Here is a 15,419-nt window from a genome sequence, read left to right as displayed (position 1 = left end):
TCCTCCTGCCCTCAGTCTTTCCCAGCATCATGGTCTTTTCCAGTGAGTCAGCTCTTCGTATCAAGTGGCCAAAGTGTTGGAGCATCAGCATCAGTCCTTCCAGTGAATGTTCAGGACTGATTTCCTTTTCAATTGACTGGTTTGATCTCCTTGCTGTCCAAGGGACCCTCAAGAGTCTTCTCCAGCACCACAGTTTGAACGCATTAATTCTTTGGTGCGCAGCCTTCTTTATGGCCCAACTCTCACATCCATCCATACATGACTACTGGAGAAACCATAATTTTGACTATATGGACCTTTATTGGCAAAGTGATATCTCTGCTTTTTAATACACTAAGTTTGTTATAGCTTTTCTCACAAGGAGCAAGCATCTTTTAATTCCACGGTGGCAATCACTGTCCACAGTGATTTTGGAGTCCAAGAAAATAAAGTCTCTCATTGTTTCCATTTTTTCCCCTTCTGTTTGCCACGAAGTGATGGGACCAGATGCCATGATCTTAGTTTTTAATGTTGAGTTTTAAGCCAGCTTTTTCACTTTCCTCTTTCACCTTCCATCAAGAAGCTCTTTAGTTCTTCACTTTCTGCCCTAAGGGTGGTGTCATTTGCATGTCTGAGGTTATTGATATTTCTCCCAGCAACCTGGATTCCAGCTTGTGATACATCCAGCCCGGCATTTTGTAGGATGTATTCTGCATATAAGTTAAATAAGCAGGGTGACAATATACAGCCTTGATGTACTCCTTTCCCAATTTGGAATCAGTTCATTGTTCCACATCCAGTTCTGACTGTTGCTTCTTGATCGGCACACAGATTTCTCAGGAGGCAGGTAAGGTGGTCTGGTATTCCCATCTCTTGAAGAATTTCCCAGTTTATTGTGATCCACACAGTCAAAGGCTTTAGCATAGTCAGTAAAGCAGATGGTTTTCTGGAATTCCCTTGCTTTTTCCATGATCCAGCAGATGTTGGCAATTTGATCTCTGGCTCCTCTGCCTTTTCTCAGTCCAGCTTGTACATCTGGATGTTCTTGGTTCACGTATTGCTGAAGCCTGGCTTGAAGGATTTTGAGCATTACCTTGCTAGCTTGTGAAATGAGTGCAATTGTGCAGTACTTTGAACATTCTTTGGCATTGCCCTTCTTTCGGATTGGAATGAAAACTGACCTTTTCCAGTCGTGTGGCCACTGCTGAGTTTTCTGAATTTGCTGGCATATTGAGTGCAGGACTTTAACAGCATCATCTCTTTAAAATTTGAAATAGCTCAGCTGGAATTCCATCACCTCCACTAGCTTTGTTCCTAGTGATGCTTCCTAAGCCCTGCTTGACTTCACACTCCAGGATGTCTGGCCCTAGGTGAGTGACCACACCATCGTGGTTATTCCAGTCATTAAGACTTTCTTTGTACAGTTCTTCTGTCTGCATATCCCCTAAAAGGGCTTTGGGCAAAAAAGTATAATTTTTCGAACATTTTAAGTAAAACATTTGTTCGTAAGTTTAAATATAATTATTTGTGTTAATATGATATAGGAAAAAATAAACATTTTAAAAGATGGAAGCTGAGGACTAATTATTATGAATACATAATTGATGACATGATTTACTAAGATAGATTTTAACCAACTCGTTGAACTAAGGGACACCAAATCTGAAAATAATTGTGGAATCATTCATGGGTTTTAGCCAGTGTATTTTGAGAATGTCTTCATAATTCTGGAAAAATTCCAGTTACGTTTAGAAGAATTACGTGAGTCACATATACAGTTCAGTTCTGAATTCAGAACATCTCCCCCAGGCCACGCTTCCCCCACTTGGGGACCAGGAGCCGCCAGGGCCCTCACTCATGGGAGGGCGCATGCTCACCCTGGGCTTGGCGTGCCCCAGTGGCACCCAGCAGGGCAGCTCAGGGCTGTGCTTTCCTCTCGGGATGTGGGCGAGGGTGTCAGGATTCAGTCACTTCGCAGGCAGTTTTGGAAAATACAGAATTTGAGGATTTGGAAACTGATTCCCTGAAGACTGCCAGCGTGCTTCTTGGAAAGAAGATGTGTGTTCCTCAGACTGCAGACCCCACTGTAGAGGGTGTGACTCTGCTCTGTGGAGAGCTCAGGACAGGGAGCAGGGACCCCAGGAGGATATGTCGTTACACACTGGAACAAGGACTTCCCGTGTGGGCCAGGGAGGGCTCCTCTGCAGACCCTGCTCTGACTGGGGCTGCCCCCACTGCCCCGGCTCACGCCCAGACGTCCCTCCTGCACTGGGCGTGAGGCTCCCGCCACCCCAGTCATGCTGCATTTGCTCAAGGTCGGGGCCAAGGCTCAGGCTTGCTCGCCGAGCTCTGTGCGGTACCCACCTGTCTGCTCAGTGGTGCTTCCTGAGTGAGTCACACGGGAGTCACCCAGCACCTCCTGGGGACTGTGGGAGGCCCGCTCCTCCACATGAGGGTGTCTGCTGCCGGTTGGCCCAAGTCCCGTCAGGTTGAAGTTCCCTCCCCAGAACTGCTGCCCAGAGGATGAATTCATACCAAGAACGTGTTCCTTCCTGAGGCCACGGCATGAGGTCAGCCGGCTCCTTGGTCCCTTGGAGATCCCCTGGGGTAGTGCCCTGCTGGCTTTTCTTTTTTTTAGAAAAGGACTTTATGGCAGTACAATTCCCACGCCATACAACTCACCTATTTAAAGCATACAATTCATTGGCTTCTAGTATTTTCAGAGTCTTGCAGCCATCGCCACCACCATCAACCCCACTAGCTTCTAACCCAACTGCCAGATGTAAGAATTAGTTAATTTAAAGAGAAAGAAAAGCTCGTGAAACCAAAGTAACCCAAATCAGAGAAGTTCGGTGGGAATGTTTTATAGGAATCCACACCACGCTGCCTGTAACTCTTAGACCATCAGCCCGCTTACTTTTACCCTGAAACATACCCAGCCTTCTAGTTGCTCCTGTTTGCGCCCGCAGCAGGGGGCAGAGGACTCTGACTCCCCTGGGGACCGTGACCCGACTCGTCACAGCCCGGGTTGGACGCCGGCCCGCACTCACCGCCTCTCCTCTCTCACAGGTGTTCCACTGCGTCCACTTTGAGTGTCCCGAGCAGCAGAGTGCCCAGAAGGACAGCAGCGACGAGCCTGGGACAGGGGGCGCCAGCGCAGCCGGGCAGCAGCTCGACCCCCACGCCCTGCAGGCCCTCAGCGGCAGCTCCCTGCCCTCCAGCCCTGGCTCCAACTCGCGCTCACCCAACCGGCAGCACCAATAAAGGAGGCGCACGTGTGGAGTGACTCGGGTGGCCAGGTGGCGCGGGAGCCGTGTCCCCCGCCCGAGCAGGGATCCCTGTGGACTCCCCCCACACCCTCCCCCTGGAGGAGCAGGCCTGGCTGCAGAAAGGGACACAGAACGGGTTTCCTCCCAAGGACACAAAGGGGCTGCTCTATTCTCCTCAATTTGTTCAAATCAGGCTGGTCTCCAGAGGGAGAGAGTGGGTCTTCAATCTTCATCAAGTCCTCCATTAACACCCTACCTCTCTAATCTAACCCGCAAGGGGCACAGAAGGAAGTAGTAGGCAGGCCCGGGTCCGCATGCAGAAACGGCACGCAGACACGGGCCTGACGCGGGTGTGTTGGGCCTTCCCCCAGAGGCGCCCTGAGAAAGGAGATTTCAGTGTGTTTACTTTTATGGACATTGCCCTGGCAACTAAATGGTCTTTTATTTCTTTTAGTTACTCTCCATTTGCTGAATCATAGGTATTCCAGATCTTTTTGAAAGGCTCAAACCACAAATCACTTGTTTCAATCCCTTTTGATGCTGTAATTTTCCTTCTTTAGTTTTGAACGGTGGAGTGTGGGGTAGAGCGGAAAAATAAGCGTGCACGTCTCCTTAGGGAGGGATGGAGGCAGGGCTTCGTGGTCTGACAAGGAAAATCCTTTGAGGAAGTTCAACAAAATACACAATGAACAAATCAATCTGCGGACACTGGAGTTAATAATCACTCGAAGTGCCAGGTTATTAACCTGTCATTCCTGAAATGTATCCCACCTTTAAGCTTGGGAGGCTGACAAGGAAACAGTGACTATGCCACCAGCTAATTGAACGCTCAGAAGTGTGCACAGATAAACCCGCCCCAGCTAATGTAAGGCTCAGAAGTGTGCACAGATAAGCCTGCTCCAGCTTCTGGCTAGGCTGGGCCCGCCCTGTTTGCCACAGGTTAGTGGAGGTGTGTGGAGACGGCCATCCTGCTGGTCAGGGTCTGGAATACAAGAGGGGCCTCTCCCGCCCGCTGGTGATCAGTGGTTGCTGCTTTTCCCCCAGACCATAATACTCAGCCAGGGATTGGGGGGATGGGGGCGGGGGGAACAGTTCTAAGCAGCTTTCCTCTTAATCCTCACCGAGACCATCTAATCTGACAGTTGTCACTTGATCTGGCCTGCGTGTCTGAGTGATGTCCGCCCAGCGCTAACCGCCCTCTGAGAGCCCCTCCCCAGCTTCTCCCGGTGGCCGGCTGCGGCCGTCAGGCCCTCCGCGCACCCTGCCTAAGGCAGGGTGGGCACTTTCTTTCTGTCTTAAGCACACATTGGTCATAGGTGTGCAAAGAGCCAGTGGGTCGGCTCTTTCCTCCCAGTGTTACATAGATGTGAGTGGCTTATCGGTCCCGGGGTAGTGTCGCTTCAAGCTGCATGAATAAACCAGACGGTTGTCTTTCTGCGGGTCCCCCTCAGTGCCCTTCACTCTGATCTCTGTCTGTATCCCCCCGTGTGGGGTGAGTGGAACCCCTGGGTTGAGGGGCAGCTTTTCACCGTAGGAGGAGGGCTCTGGTAACAAACGGAGCCTCTTGCTTGCTCACCGTGGATGGGTGACCACCTCCCTCAGCGTCCAGCCCCTGGTTGCCAATTAGAGCCTGGCATTCTTGTCCACTCAGCACCTCCTCAGGCGGCGCATTCACTGCTGACAGGGAAACAGGAGGAGCAGGGGACTCGGGCTCGGGCAAGGTTCAAATCCTTTGCAGGTAGCACCGGTTCACGGGCTTAATCACGGAGTCACCTGTCCAGAGAGGAATCCCAGCCTGGAGGCCGGCACTGCTGACCTGGGGAAGGTCCAGAGCCTTCCAAGCCGTGGCCCTGCAGCATCCCTCTGCGTCCAAGCACTGGGGATGAACGCCACCTGGCTACTCAGCTGCCAACAAGGAGGCACGAACCGTGCCTGGCTGGCCAGCGGCTCAGCCCTTCTCTCGTCCCCGGTGAATTCTCTCCACCCTGAGGTCTGTCTGGAGAACAGAACTGTCTCCCTGCTTCTGCAGCACTTCACTCGCCCTTGTTATCACGTAAAGGGAAGGAAGGGACGGTGATGCCACCCCTCCCCGGCAGCTGCCTCCCGGGCCCGATGGTCTGGAATCCTGTTCTGAATGCTGACGAAGCCCAGCAGGGCCACTCCAGTCTGTCTCCTGCTACGAGGCAGGGGCTCCGCCTTCCCTGATGAGCCTTCTGGTTTGGGGAATGGGGGGCAGTCAACAAGTCCGTAGGGGACTGATATCTCCAGAGCCCTGGCCAGTCCTCCAGAGGACTCCCCCCACCCCCCACCCCGCCGGGAACCAAATGGACCAAAATGGCCCCCAAACTCGGAGAAACCAAAGGAGCTGAGAGGGAGTGCAGGGGCTGAGACCCGGCTCCAGGGAACCCCACCAGACCCCTCCGCCCAGCAGAGGGTAGAGGCCGAGTCCCTGGGGAGCTGTGGGCACCAGGCTGCGGGTTTGGCCAGGCTGGGAGGGGGGCAGCGGCAGAGGAGGGCCGGTGGCTCCCCACACCCCGTGAGGAGGCAGCTGCATGGAGGGGGGTTGAGGAGGTTGGGGCAGAGGGACAGAGGGGTGCTTACACCACCTTTGTAACCAGGTCACGAGATAGAACAAGCGGAGCCTTTTGCCCTTCACTTTAGATAAAGCTCTGTGCAGAGTAAGAGGCAGACTTCTTTGGGGGAAAGCGTTCAGTCACCTCCTGGAGCTCCTTTGAGGGCTGGCTCTGAGCACGGCGGGCGGGGCACGTGCCACATGAGCCCCATTCAAGGCCAGCTCAGGTAAGGCCGGGTGCCAAGCACTCAGAACTTGAAACACACACACTTGTCTTCCCGTATTCTGTTTTTTCCGATGCTCTTCTGATTTTAGTTAGAGCCATGAGCCCGTGATGGATATGGGACTCTTCTCAATTGCTCTTTAAATTATCACTTTTTAAATCTTAGTAAATAAAGTGTGTTTATTCCTGACAGATACATTAAAAGTGTTTTATCCCTAGAAGAGTTAGGAAAAAGAGAATTATTTTCAGCGAGAGTGGGATGTGTTTGTTAGACGGCGTCCTTGGCCAAGAAGAAAGAGCTTCTGAATTGTGCAAAAACTGCTCAGGAGTTACGCTGTCACCCCAACTGTCAAACCACTGTGCAGACACTGCCGGCCCAGCCAGCTTCACTTTTATTTTTTAATTTAGAAGATAACAAAATTGTAATCACTTATCCTTTTAGAGCCACGGGGAAAGGAAGGTCTTATCTGTGATAAAAAGCAGAGCATCCTGTGTGCGGAGGCCAGCTGGTAATAAAGAAAGGGAGCATTCCCATTCCCCAGTGCAGCTTCAATTAAGAACCTCCCTTCGGACAGAGAAGAAAAGGTGTCAAAGGAGGGAAACAAAATTAAATGTGTCTCCTAGGAGTTTTTCCTCATTAGTGGTTTGCTTTTTGTGTTTTTTCCTGGTGCGATTTCACGCCCATTTTCCACGTGGGTGGCCAGCTCCTCTGGGTGCGGCGGCCGGGCAGGTGGCCGTGGGCAGCAGTACAGGCCACGATCCGTTTATTTCTGTGGCTGCAGCCATGGATTCTACGTTGTCTGTCCTCACAGTGGCTCCAGCAGGAGTCCAGTGCTCATTAGCAGCCTGAGGGATGTAAAATGCAGTCCGTGGTTTTTATTGTAGCAGAAGTTGTCCTGGGCCTGGTGTCCACTCAGGAGTCACTGGAGGAGCTGGGGAAGGATGGACAGGGCAGCCGGGACTCACCTGTTTCTCCCCCTGGAAGCTGACCTGGTCACACCTGGGTGACTGGGCAGGATCCTGAGGCCCTGGCGTTTTGCAGAAAATGAATGAATGGTGAGGGGGACTTGCTGGAGGGTAAGCCAGCTTCTGGTACACCCCAGCCCTGCCCTGCATAGGGGTGAAGAGAGAGGAGAGGACGTGCTGATTCTGCTCGTGTCTGTGAAACAGGCCACACCTCAGCAGAGCCGAGGCCCTGCGCGCCCACCACATAGCCCGGGGCCCTGCCGTCAGGATCTATTGAACGGGACGAACCGTACATGTGCTGGGAGCTGCCCCCACTGCAGAGGTGAGCACAGGTGTGCACTGCTGAAAATCACTCTTTTTAAAGTACTTTTTATTTTAAAAAAATACTAAAGAATGCTCATGGAATAACCTAGCGGAGGGGTGGGGTGCCCTCCCTTTGGTCTGGCTCTGAGCTGGGCTGGTCACTCACGTCCTCTGCGACCAACTATCCAGACAGACCCAGCCTTGTGTCCCTGCCCTCTGCCAGCTGGAAGGCAGACTCTGGAAGGGACTCCCTGACCCCAGGTGACTTTCTGCATTTTTTAATTTAAAAAAAAAAAAAACAACTCACCCCCCAGAGGGCTCATGGCCTGAGGACTCCCTTCACCCCCCTCATCGAGACTGGGGCCTCGAGCGCTTACCATTTGCATCCTGCGTCTTTACAGCCCTGAGCCCAGGGGAGAGGATGAGGCTGCCGCCACCTGCCCCCACTACCGCCTCCCCTTGGCCTCCCTGCAGCTGGGACAGCTGAAGCTGCTGCCTGAGAGCCAGCTCCAGGAGGAGCCAAGGCCCGTCAGGTGGGAGAGGAACCCTGGGGCTTGGGTTCCCATGGACGCCCAGGAACACTGCTGACACGCTTACAGCCTGTCACCAGGTGAGCCTCCTCCTCGAGCAGCAATGGGGTGGACAGGACAGTTTCGGCCAGCCGGAGGTGGCCATGCTGCTCGTGGCAGGAGGTGGCCTCTGCTTTCTACCCCGTGTTCAGGTGGCAGGCTGTTCTTCCCGATGGCCGCTTCTAGCCCTGGCTACCTGGTTTACCCCCAGCAGCTACTGGAGTTTCCCAAGACCTGCCTGGGCCCTGACAGTAAAGAGGAGACGGTGTGGGCAGGGACCGCAGGGAGCTCTGAGCGCTGACCAGCTCGGGCCTCGGGCAGCTGCTCCCCAGGGCTCAGCGCCTGGCTTTCCCAGCTGCCTTCTGCGAAGGGCAGCGCCAGCTCCCAGAGGGACCTGGGAGGAAGTGCCAGGAATATGCCTTTGGCCTCTCCCATCTCTGAGGTCTTGAGCCTACACCCCCAACCCCCGCAGAGAAGCCGGCGGAGGGAGAGGTGAGGCACAGACTTGGCCTCTGGGCTGGGGTGTGGGCAGGGGGTTCAGCAGAGAACTCAGCCCTCCTTTGTCTTGGGTTTCTGGGTCTGTGAAGGTTGCTGAGGGCTTCTGGGGCCTCTGGGTGGGGAACTGCTTTTCTGAGTCATCTGTAAAGGAGGACTAGGTCCAGAAGCCCAGACGGTTCATTTGTGGGCAGAATGCAAGCTTCATTTTGCACAACAGCCTAGGTGAGCAAATATACAAGTGTGCATTCACAAGTCCTGATTTCACAGCTGTGAGACGTGACGTGGGCTCTCTTCAGAAACGATGCAGATTCCTGTGGGTTGTGGGCCCTCCCCCAGGGCTCCGTGCTGTCTTCGCCTCTGGGCAGACAGCATCTGGGCACGCCTGTCCCCTGTGAGCCAAGCGAGCCCACTGTGAGACTTCTCCAAGGACTGTGAGGAGGGGTGCAGGCCCCACCGCAGCTCTGAAGCGCCTTCCCAGAACGCCTCCAGGCTCCTGGGTGCTGCAGACATGGGTCACAGCCTCCACCCTGAGCCAGCCTAGTCCTGCTTAAGGCCTGTGAGGTGATCATCGATCCAGCACTTACAGATGATCAGATGCTGGTCGTCTCCAGGGCTGTCCCTACGGGAGGTTTGGGTCTCAGATGTGCCAGGACCCAGGCACACCCACCCCTACACCCCTGGGGGCCCTCGGGGCTGGCGCTCACTTCCTCCTGTCTCCCCCCAGGTATGTGCCCTTGGTGCCAGCAAAGGCCAGCTCAGCAGACGCACCTCCACCCCAGGGTCACCTGAGGCAGAGCCACCCGAGAGAACCCGGCGCAGCAGCTGCGGAGCCTGGACTCTGAGGGACGAGTGAGCACCCCACAGAGCCTCCACCTCGTTCACCCTCTGGCCCGGGGGGACCTTTTACTATTTTCCTGGTCATCCAGGTGGCACTTAGGAAAACCGGCGAAACAGAGAAATCCAGACTGTCATACGATTGGTTTAATTTTTTTTTTCAGCAGGAGAAAAAAGAATAAAGTTACAAGATTCTTTTAATATTTTCACAATGTTAAAACTAAAACTGGGCTCTAGGCTATGTGTGTAAGTAAATCTAGAACACAAAAGGGTTAAATAAGATTTTTCTCTTTTAAAGATACAAGAATTTAAGCTTTCCTTACATTTAACAAACTTCACAGAACAGATACTGCAGGGGAACAAGCCCTCCCCACCCCCCAGCTCTGCCATCAGGAAACGACCAGGGGCTGCGAGCCCTGTGCGCGGCCGGCTCTCCAGGGCCTGAGTCCCGGGGCCGCCAGCGGCGGCAGCAGCAGCGGGGCCGGGAGGGCGCCTGGTGGCCGTTTCGAGATCGGAGCTGGGCGGGGCGCCGAGGCGGGCCACATCACTGAGGACGGCCAGGTACTGGCCAGAGGGCCGTGGCTTGACAACAGTGGTAAACGTGGGCAGGCCTGGCCTCTCAGGCCTGGGCTGCCCAAGAGCAAGACCCTGGTCTCGGTCCTGAAGCAAGAATTAAGGCTGGAGATTTTGCAGCGGATTCCACTCTGGTTGGGAGGGGTGCCTTGGGGGCGGGGCGTTGGGGGGAAGAGCATGATTCCTTATTTCAGTTTTTGGACCAAAACATCTGTAGTTGCAGGTATTTACTGTTAGTTTGTGGACAGAGCTGAGTGACCATTTGTTGTGGTAAGAAAGGGTTAAGTTGCTGGGTTCAACTCTCCCAGAAGCCTGTGCATGGGCAGCTCCAAACGGCCTGGGTCCGAAGGGGCTCTGGGCGTCCAGGCCCCTGCTCAGGCTCTCAAGCGCCCCTCTTCCCTCCTACCCCCCCACCCACCTGACTGGTGAGCACTTCCTAACAGGCCAAACAGGCCCGTCCCCGCCTGGCCTCTACTCCACCCCTCTGCCCTCTGGAGAGGCGCAGGCTGAGCCACACGCCCTCCCTGCCCACCCACGAACCATGCTCTAGACAGACCCACCTCTGTCCCGGCGGCGGGCGCTGCCCCCCTCAAACAAGCCTCTGTGTGGCAGAGCAGGCTGGCGGCCCGTGGACCGCGGGGCCGCACGGACCTGAGGGGCGAGGCCGCTCCTGCTGCACAGGACGGAGCTGTGGGCAGCGTCCAGCACGGCCGTCGATTCCTGGTGGCTATGAAACATCTTTAAAAGAACCTAGCAGTAGAGGCCAGTCTGTCGGCCACAGCTGCTGTGCTGCAATTAGCCGTATTTGATCAGTGCCGGATCCCTGCACTCGGCGGATGGCAGGCCAGAGCTGTGGGGTCAGGACGCCCAGTCGCTTCTTGTGACCGGGGAGGGGCCTGTGTAGAAAAGGTGGTTCTTGTTCGTGGGCTAGTCTTGAGTGGAGCTAATTTTCAAAGTGAGGTTATTGTTTCTCGTCCCGTGTGATGAGTTTTTTCATATTAATTCAGGTAAAAAAATTTAAGAACCTGCCCCCACCCCCATTTCCTGCTCAGTGGGAGAGTGAGGCCACCCCCAGCCCAGCCACGGGCTGATCTCAGCAGCTGCCTGCGGCCCAGGCACGTCTGGCCGTCAGGGGTCCTGGCTACCGGGACTAAGGACAGTGGAGAGGTGAAGGCCGGACGCTAACCAGAGCTTCCGGCAAAGCCACGTGCGTCGTGGGGACTTGAACACCAGCTTCTCCTCTAGTGACTCAGAGTCTCCGTCTGGAACGCTTTCCACTTAAGGCTTTTTTAAGTTTGACTCCAGCAGTGACAGGTATGTGTGGTTTTAAATCCACTAGCCATGCTCAAAAAAAATATTCTTCATGTTTTAATTTTATACAATGGCTAGCAGGCACCTTAGAAACCAGCCAGAAATCAATTTCAACCACCATCAACCCCTAAACTACAGTACCAGGATGGCTGGCTAAGGAAAGGAAACAGACTGGCTGTAGTCTGACGCGTGCCCAGTACAAGGTGTCTGGCTGACTTTGTCCTAAATAAGGCTAACATTAGTGAACTAAGAACAGCGTCACGTGGCGGCCAAGCCGGCCTTCAGGAGCACCCCTCCCCGATGCGCTGGCAAGAGCGCCCCACTTTCCGGTCCAGTTTCACCATTTTCATGATGGCTTCCTCTCGGCCACGGCCCATGTGGTCAAACGTACAGTCATGCTGCTCAGGGAGGCGATGCAACATACAGAACACGTAACCTGCAGCAGTGGGAGAAGCAGAGAAGACAGGGTTAGGGTGGCCTGTGGGCCCAGCTCCCGCTCAGGTCTGGAGAGTGGACAGTGGTCACAGCGCGGGTTCCTGCTGTTATGACCCCCCAACAAGCGTGGCAGCACGTGCACGGGAGTCCAGGGGCTCCTGCTGCACTGAGGGTGGAACCCAAGGCGCCCGCGCAGTGCCTCCCTCAGACACGCGTGGCCGGCAGCCCCACGCAGGTGTCAGCGAGCACAGAGCTCGCTCCCGGCCGGAGCCAGCCTCAGTACCCAGCTCAGGACACCCACTGCTTCTAAAAGGTTGAGGGAAACCACACACACACGAGTGGGGCTCTCCAGGAAAAACGGGTCATTTCAAGGGCTGGAGAAGGTACCGTATTTAAAGGTAAAGAACAGAAATGTTGAGTCCAGTTGGTGTCTCAGTGGAGCCGGATACTTTCAACCCCACCTGGGGGGCAGGAGGTGAGGCCCCCCCCGCCACTGCCCCGGGCCTGCCTCCTCCTGGGAGTGGGCAGGCCGCGGGCCAGGCTCTCTGCAACCGAGATGCTGCAGAAGGAAGAGCTGAGGAGAGGGCACAAGGGCATGGGCTGCGTCGGGCGGTGGACAGTCATCTGAGTTTCCTGGGTCTGTCTGGCCCTTTCTTTCAGGGAAGGTGCAGGAGATCTGGGCTGGCTCCCCCATCACCTCATCCCATCAGCTTTTATCTGGTCACACCTCCAGGTCCCAGAGGCCTGAGCTGCAGAGAATAGGAATCCTTTCCTGAACCTCCTCCTGGGGCCTGTACACCAGTGTGCACCATACTGTTCCCCAGGCAAACAGCATCTCATCTCAGATCTCTCTCAAGCCCAGGCCCCCGCAGGCAGAACGAAGGACAGCGCCCCGGGGTCCACTGCCCTCCCCATCCTCCATTCCCTTCAGAGAAAACAGGGCCGAGGCAGTGATCTCAGGACAGTGGGAGCTGAAGCAAAGACTGGCTACGAAGGACAACAGCTGCTTTACCCAGAGACGATGCCTCAGGACACTCACAGTCCTGCTCTGATGTCCTGATCACACCCAGTGCAGACACATGCCCACGGCCTGAGCAAACAGGCCGAGCCCGAACAATCCATTGTATGAAAAAACACTATTAACTGCTTCCCAGGGAGAGCAGGGCAGTGTGTTTGAGTCTAAATCAGGACGAGGTTTGAGGGAAGGACAGATGAAACTGCATCTCCCGAGAAGCTGAGCTCCCACTTGGCCCAAAAGCAAAGTGAAGATTAATGAGCCCGTGTGTTATATTTACTGATAAGTTCATTACTTGAAGATATTGGATACCAGTTGTCTTTCTCCTAAAGGATTTCGCAGCAGAAGCGTGGATGGCCTCAATATGCATCTTTCGTCTGACGAGCACAATCATCTTTTTGGAGCAAAGCCCACCCGGGCAGGGAGAAGCGACTGCCAGGTTGAGGCGGGGGTGGGGGCACTGGCCAGCCGCACAGCAGCCGGAAGTGAGTGGAGACATTTCTGTCGCCAAGGCTTAACGTGTTTCTACACCTTCAGCATCTCTAATAAGGGCGGGAGGCCCCCTGCTGCCCTTCCCTGCCTTCAAGATATTGGGGTGATGCAGAAGAGGGTCCCCAGGGCTCTCCTCTCCTCCTGATGGATGGTGCTGGCTGAATAAAAGTAGCAGGAAATGGATTAGCCCTGAAATTAACTCAGCCCTGGCTCAGTCTAACACCTCATTAGTCAAAGGCAGACTGGGAAGGAGGGGAGAAGCTCAGGTCTCACCACACCCCCTCACAGCTCCGCCGCAGCCCGCCTTCTGCCGACTCCAGGCGACCACCAACTCGATGGGTGGACCGGAGGGCCTGCGTTCTGTCTGGAAAAGGAAGCCGGGTACCACGACCACAATAACCCTGGATATTCTCCCCCCACCTGGGGATTCTCCTCAGCCAGGAACACCTTATTTCTCTGTGCAGGTTCTGTGTACCTCTCAGGCACACCTTGACACTTGGCTTTGATTTTTGAAATGTGGAAACTACTGAACAGGTAATTGTGGGAGTAGAGCTGGTTAAAAAAGAAAAAAAAAAATTAGATGGCATTCACTGGGGAGAAGTCTGGGGGCAATATTGGAAGGCTCACTTCCCAAGGTTATGCACTGAGGTTAGTAGATGATATAAATTAAGCTCAATTCCCTCTCCTGTCAGGATCGCCCACCAAGTGGAAGATACATGCTAGAACTTCTCCCAAATGCTGAGTAGGTTATCATCTACCAACAACAGCCAACGGGCTCGGAAGTGTCAGTGGGTGGGGTGGACTGCTGGATACAGGAAAGGGGGCAGGGGACTGGTGGGTGGGCTGAATCTTTATCCTCTTTTCTCGGTACCCACAGACCTGTTTCCACTCAAGTGACATGAATGTTCAATTACTCTCTGATGGAATTCCAGAGACCAAGCTGGGCACATGGAAAGATGCAAAATCAGGCTACTGGGGAACAAGATTATTCTTACTTCAGTGAGGAGCAGTTTCATAGCACAGGGTGTTTACAGCCTCTGTCTTGGGTTGGCCAGACTCAAGCTTCCTCACTCCATTCATCAAAAACCAAGTGGGGCCTTTGCAGAGAGGGTCGGCTAAGGAGCGTGCAGGGGGAGAGAAAGCAGAAAGGACACAGCTGATCAGCTGCGAAAGGGGCTTCGATACTACCTATCATTATCACTCTCACTCACATACATATATATTTTCATCTATAGGCTCCTTATGGCCCCACAGTTCAGCGTCAAGTAGTTTTAAAAACAACTTCAATACTCTACTCTTTTGCTTGTGATAGCTCTATATACAGTCCTTGGGAGGCATAAGCAGTAAAGAATATGATGATAAGAATGCCAACCCTCCAAAAGAGAGGAAAACAGCCAAGGTAGAAGTTTTTGAAAAACAAATGGTTCATAATGCTAAACATAGTTTAACCTCAACCGCTCCCCCCGGCGTACCATACACACAAGCTGCCTGGCTCCTGGGAGCCCTGATCACTGCTTCCCACGAAATACTGGCCTAGGAGGAGGCCAAAGAGCTCTGTTAGGGCTCTGTTGGCTCCTCTGTTACCAGAGCTGTTCTTAGTAAATCTGCACAAAACACTCAAGAACGAGGGTGAGCGTTTGTTTGCCAGCATTGAAGAGCACTCGGGACGAGCCCTTGATGAAAAGGGGAGGGTGCAGAAGCAGCTAAGCCCCGTGTCCCATGGCCCCCACTCCAGGCCCCTCTCTCGATGCTGCCTGGCTCGGGCAGGCCATCCTGGGTGAGGGGGGAGGCCAGACCCGCACAGGTGGGGTCAGTCAGCCCAGCCCCCACCTCCCACCCCACCCCAAGCTGCCCTGCAAGGGGTCCAGCAGCTACACCCTCAGGGCTTGACAAAGAAAAGGCCTGCCCAGGTCACCACGGCGGCTGACGGGCATGGGCTCCTCATAAGGGACTGTGGCTGTGCACAGCAAGAGACAGGGCAGAGCAGAAAGTACAACCCACACCCCAGCCAGACACCATCCTGGGTGAAGGACACACGGAGAGGCAGCTCGCGGGTGGAAACGGGTGCCGCATAAACGTGAAGGTGCCTCCAGCTGCAGAAAGTGGACCTGAGGTGCATTCTTCCAGGACTCACACAGGTCTGACATGCAGGTTTCTAAAAGCGCTCATCCGGTGGGAACCAAACTTCAGCTTTTAAAGCCAACATCCGAAAGTCATCCATTCCACTCAGACCCCTTCATCCACAGCTAAACCTCACCTCTGCTCCCAGAGAGACGGGTGTGGGTGTTGTGAGACCACCCACCAGGACTGAAACAGTTTTGACAGATGCCACCATTAAGCAAAGATGATACAAAACCAACACCTGACTGACTAGAAGTGC

At 54.3% G+C, this 15,419-nt stretch overlaps 2 protein-coding genes across 17 annotated transcripts in view; one reads left to right on the top strand and one right to left on the bottom strand.

The window, feature by feature from the left end:
* The window catches only part of BTBD9 (BTB domain containing 9), a 415,967-nt gene extending 406,528 nt beyond the window's left edge, over positions 1 to 9,439 (top strand). For 3 of the 14 annotated variants that reach the window (XM_086371521.1, XM_086371530.1, XM_086371524.1), the window contains 4 exons: positions 3,049 to 6,047; positions 7,162 to 7,331; positions 7,714 to 7,922; positions 9,104 to 9,439. In XM_086371521.1, the coding sequence (XP_086227647.1) occupies positions 3,049 to 3,243 (195 nt within the window). In that variant the 3' untranslated portion in view covers positions 3,244 to 6,047; positions 7,162 to 7,331; positions 7,714 to 7,922; positions 9,104 to 9,439. Of the gene's footprint in view, positions 1 to 3,048; positions 6,048 to 6,928; positions 7,121 to 7,146; positions 7,342 to 7,713; positions 7,923 to 9,103 lie in introns of those variants that run through there. The other 11 variants (XM_086371522.1, XM_086371531.1, XM_086371537.1 and 8 more) reach the window with 8 other exon arrangements.
* Positions 9,346 to 15,419, bottom strand: part of ZFAND3 (zinc finger AN1-type containing 3) — a 324,986-nt gene continuing 318,912 nt past the window's right edge. For 2 of the 3 annotated variants that reach the window (XM_086371551.1, XM_086371553.1), the window contains one exon: positions 9,346 to 11,533. In XM_086371551.1, coding sequence (XP_086227677.1) covers positions 11,379 to 11,533 — 155 coding nt within the window. In that variant the 3' untranslated portion in view covers positions 9,346 to 11,378. Of the gene's footprint in view, positions 11,534 to 12,376; positions 14,155 to 15,419 lie in introns of those variants that run through there. The other variant, XM_086371552.1, reaches the window with a different exon arrangement.

Source organism: Bos grunniens, chromosome 23, assembly GCF_055505025.1.
Source record: "Bos grunniens cultivar Pamir isolate PY7600 chromosome 23, Bosgru_T2T1.0, whole genome shotgun sequence".
In the NCBI taxonomy this organism is placed as follows: Eukaryota; Metazoa; Chordata; class Mammalia; order Artiodactyla; family Bovidae; genus Bos; species Bos grunniens.
This window is presented reverse-complemented; position numbering and strand designations above follow the sequence as displayed.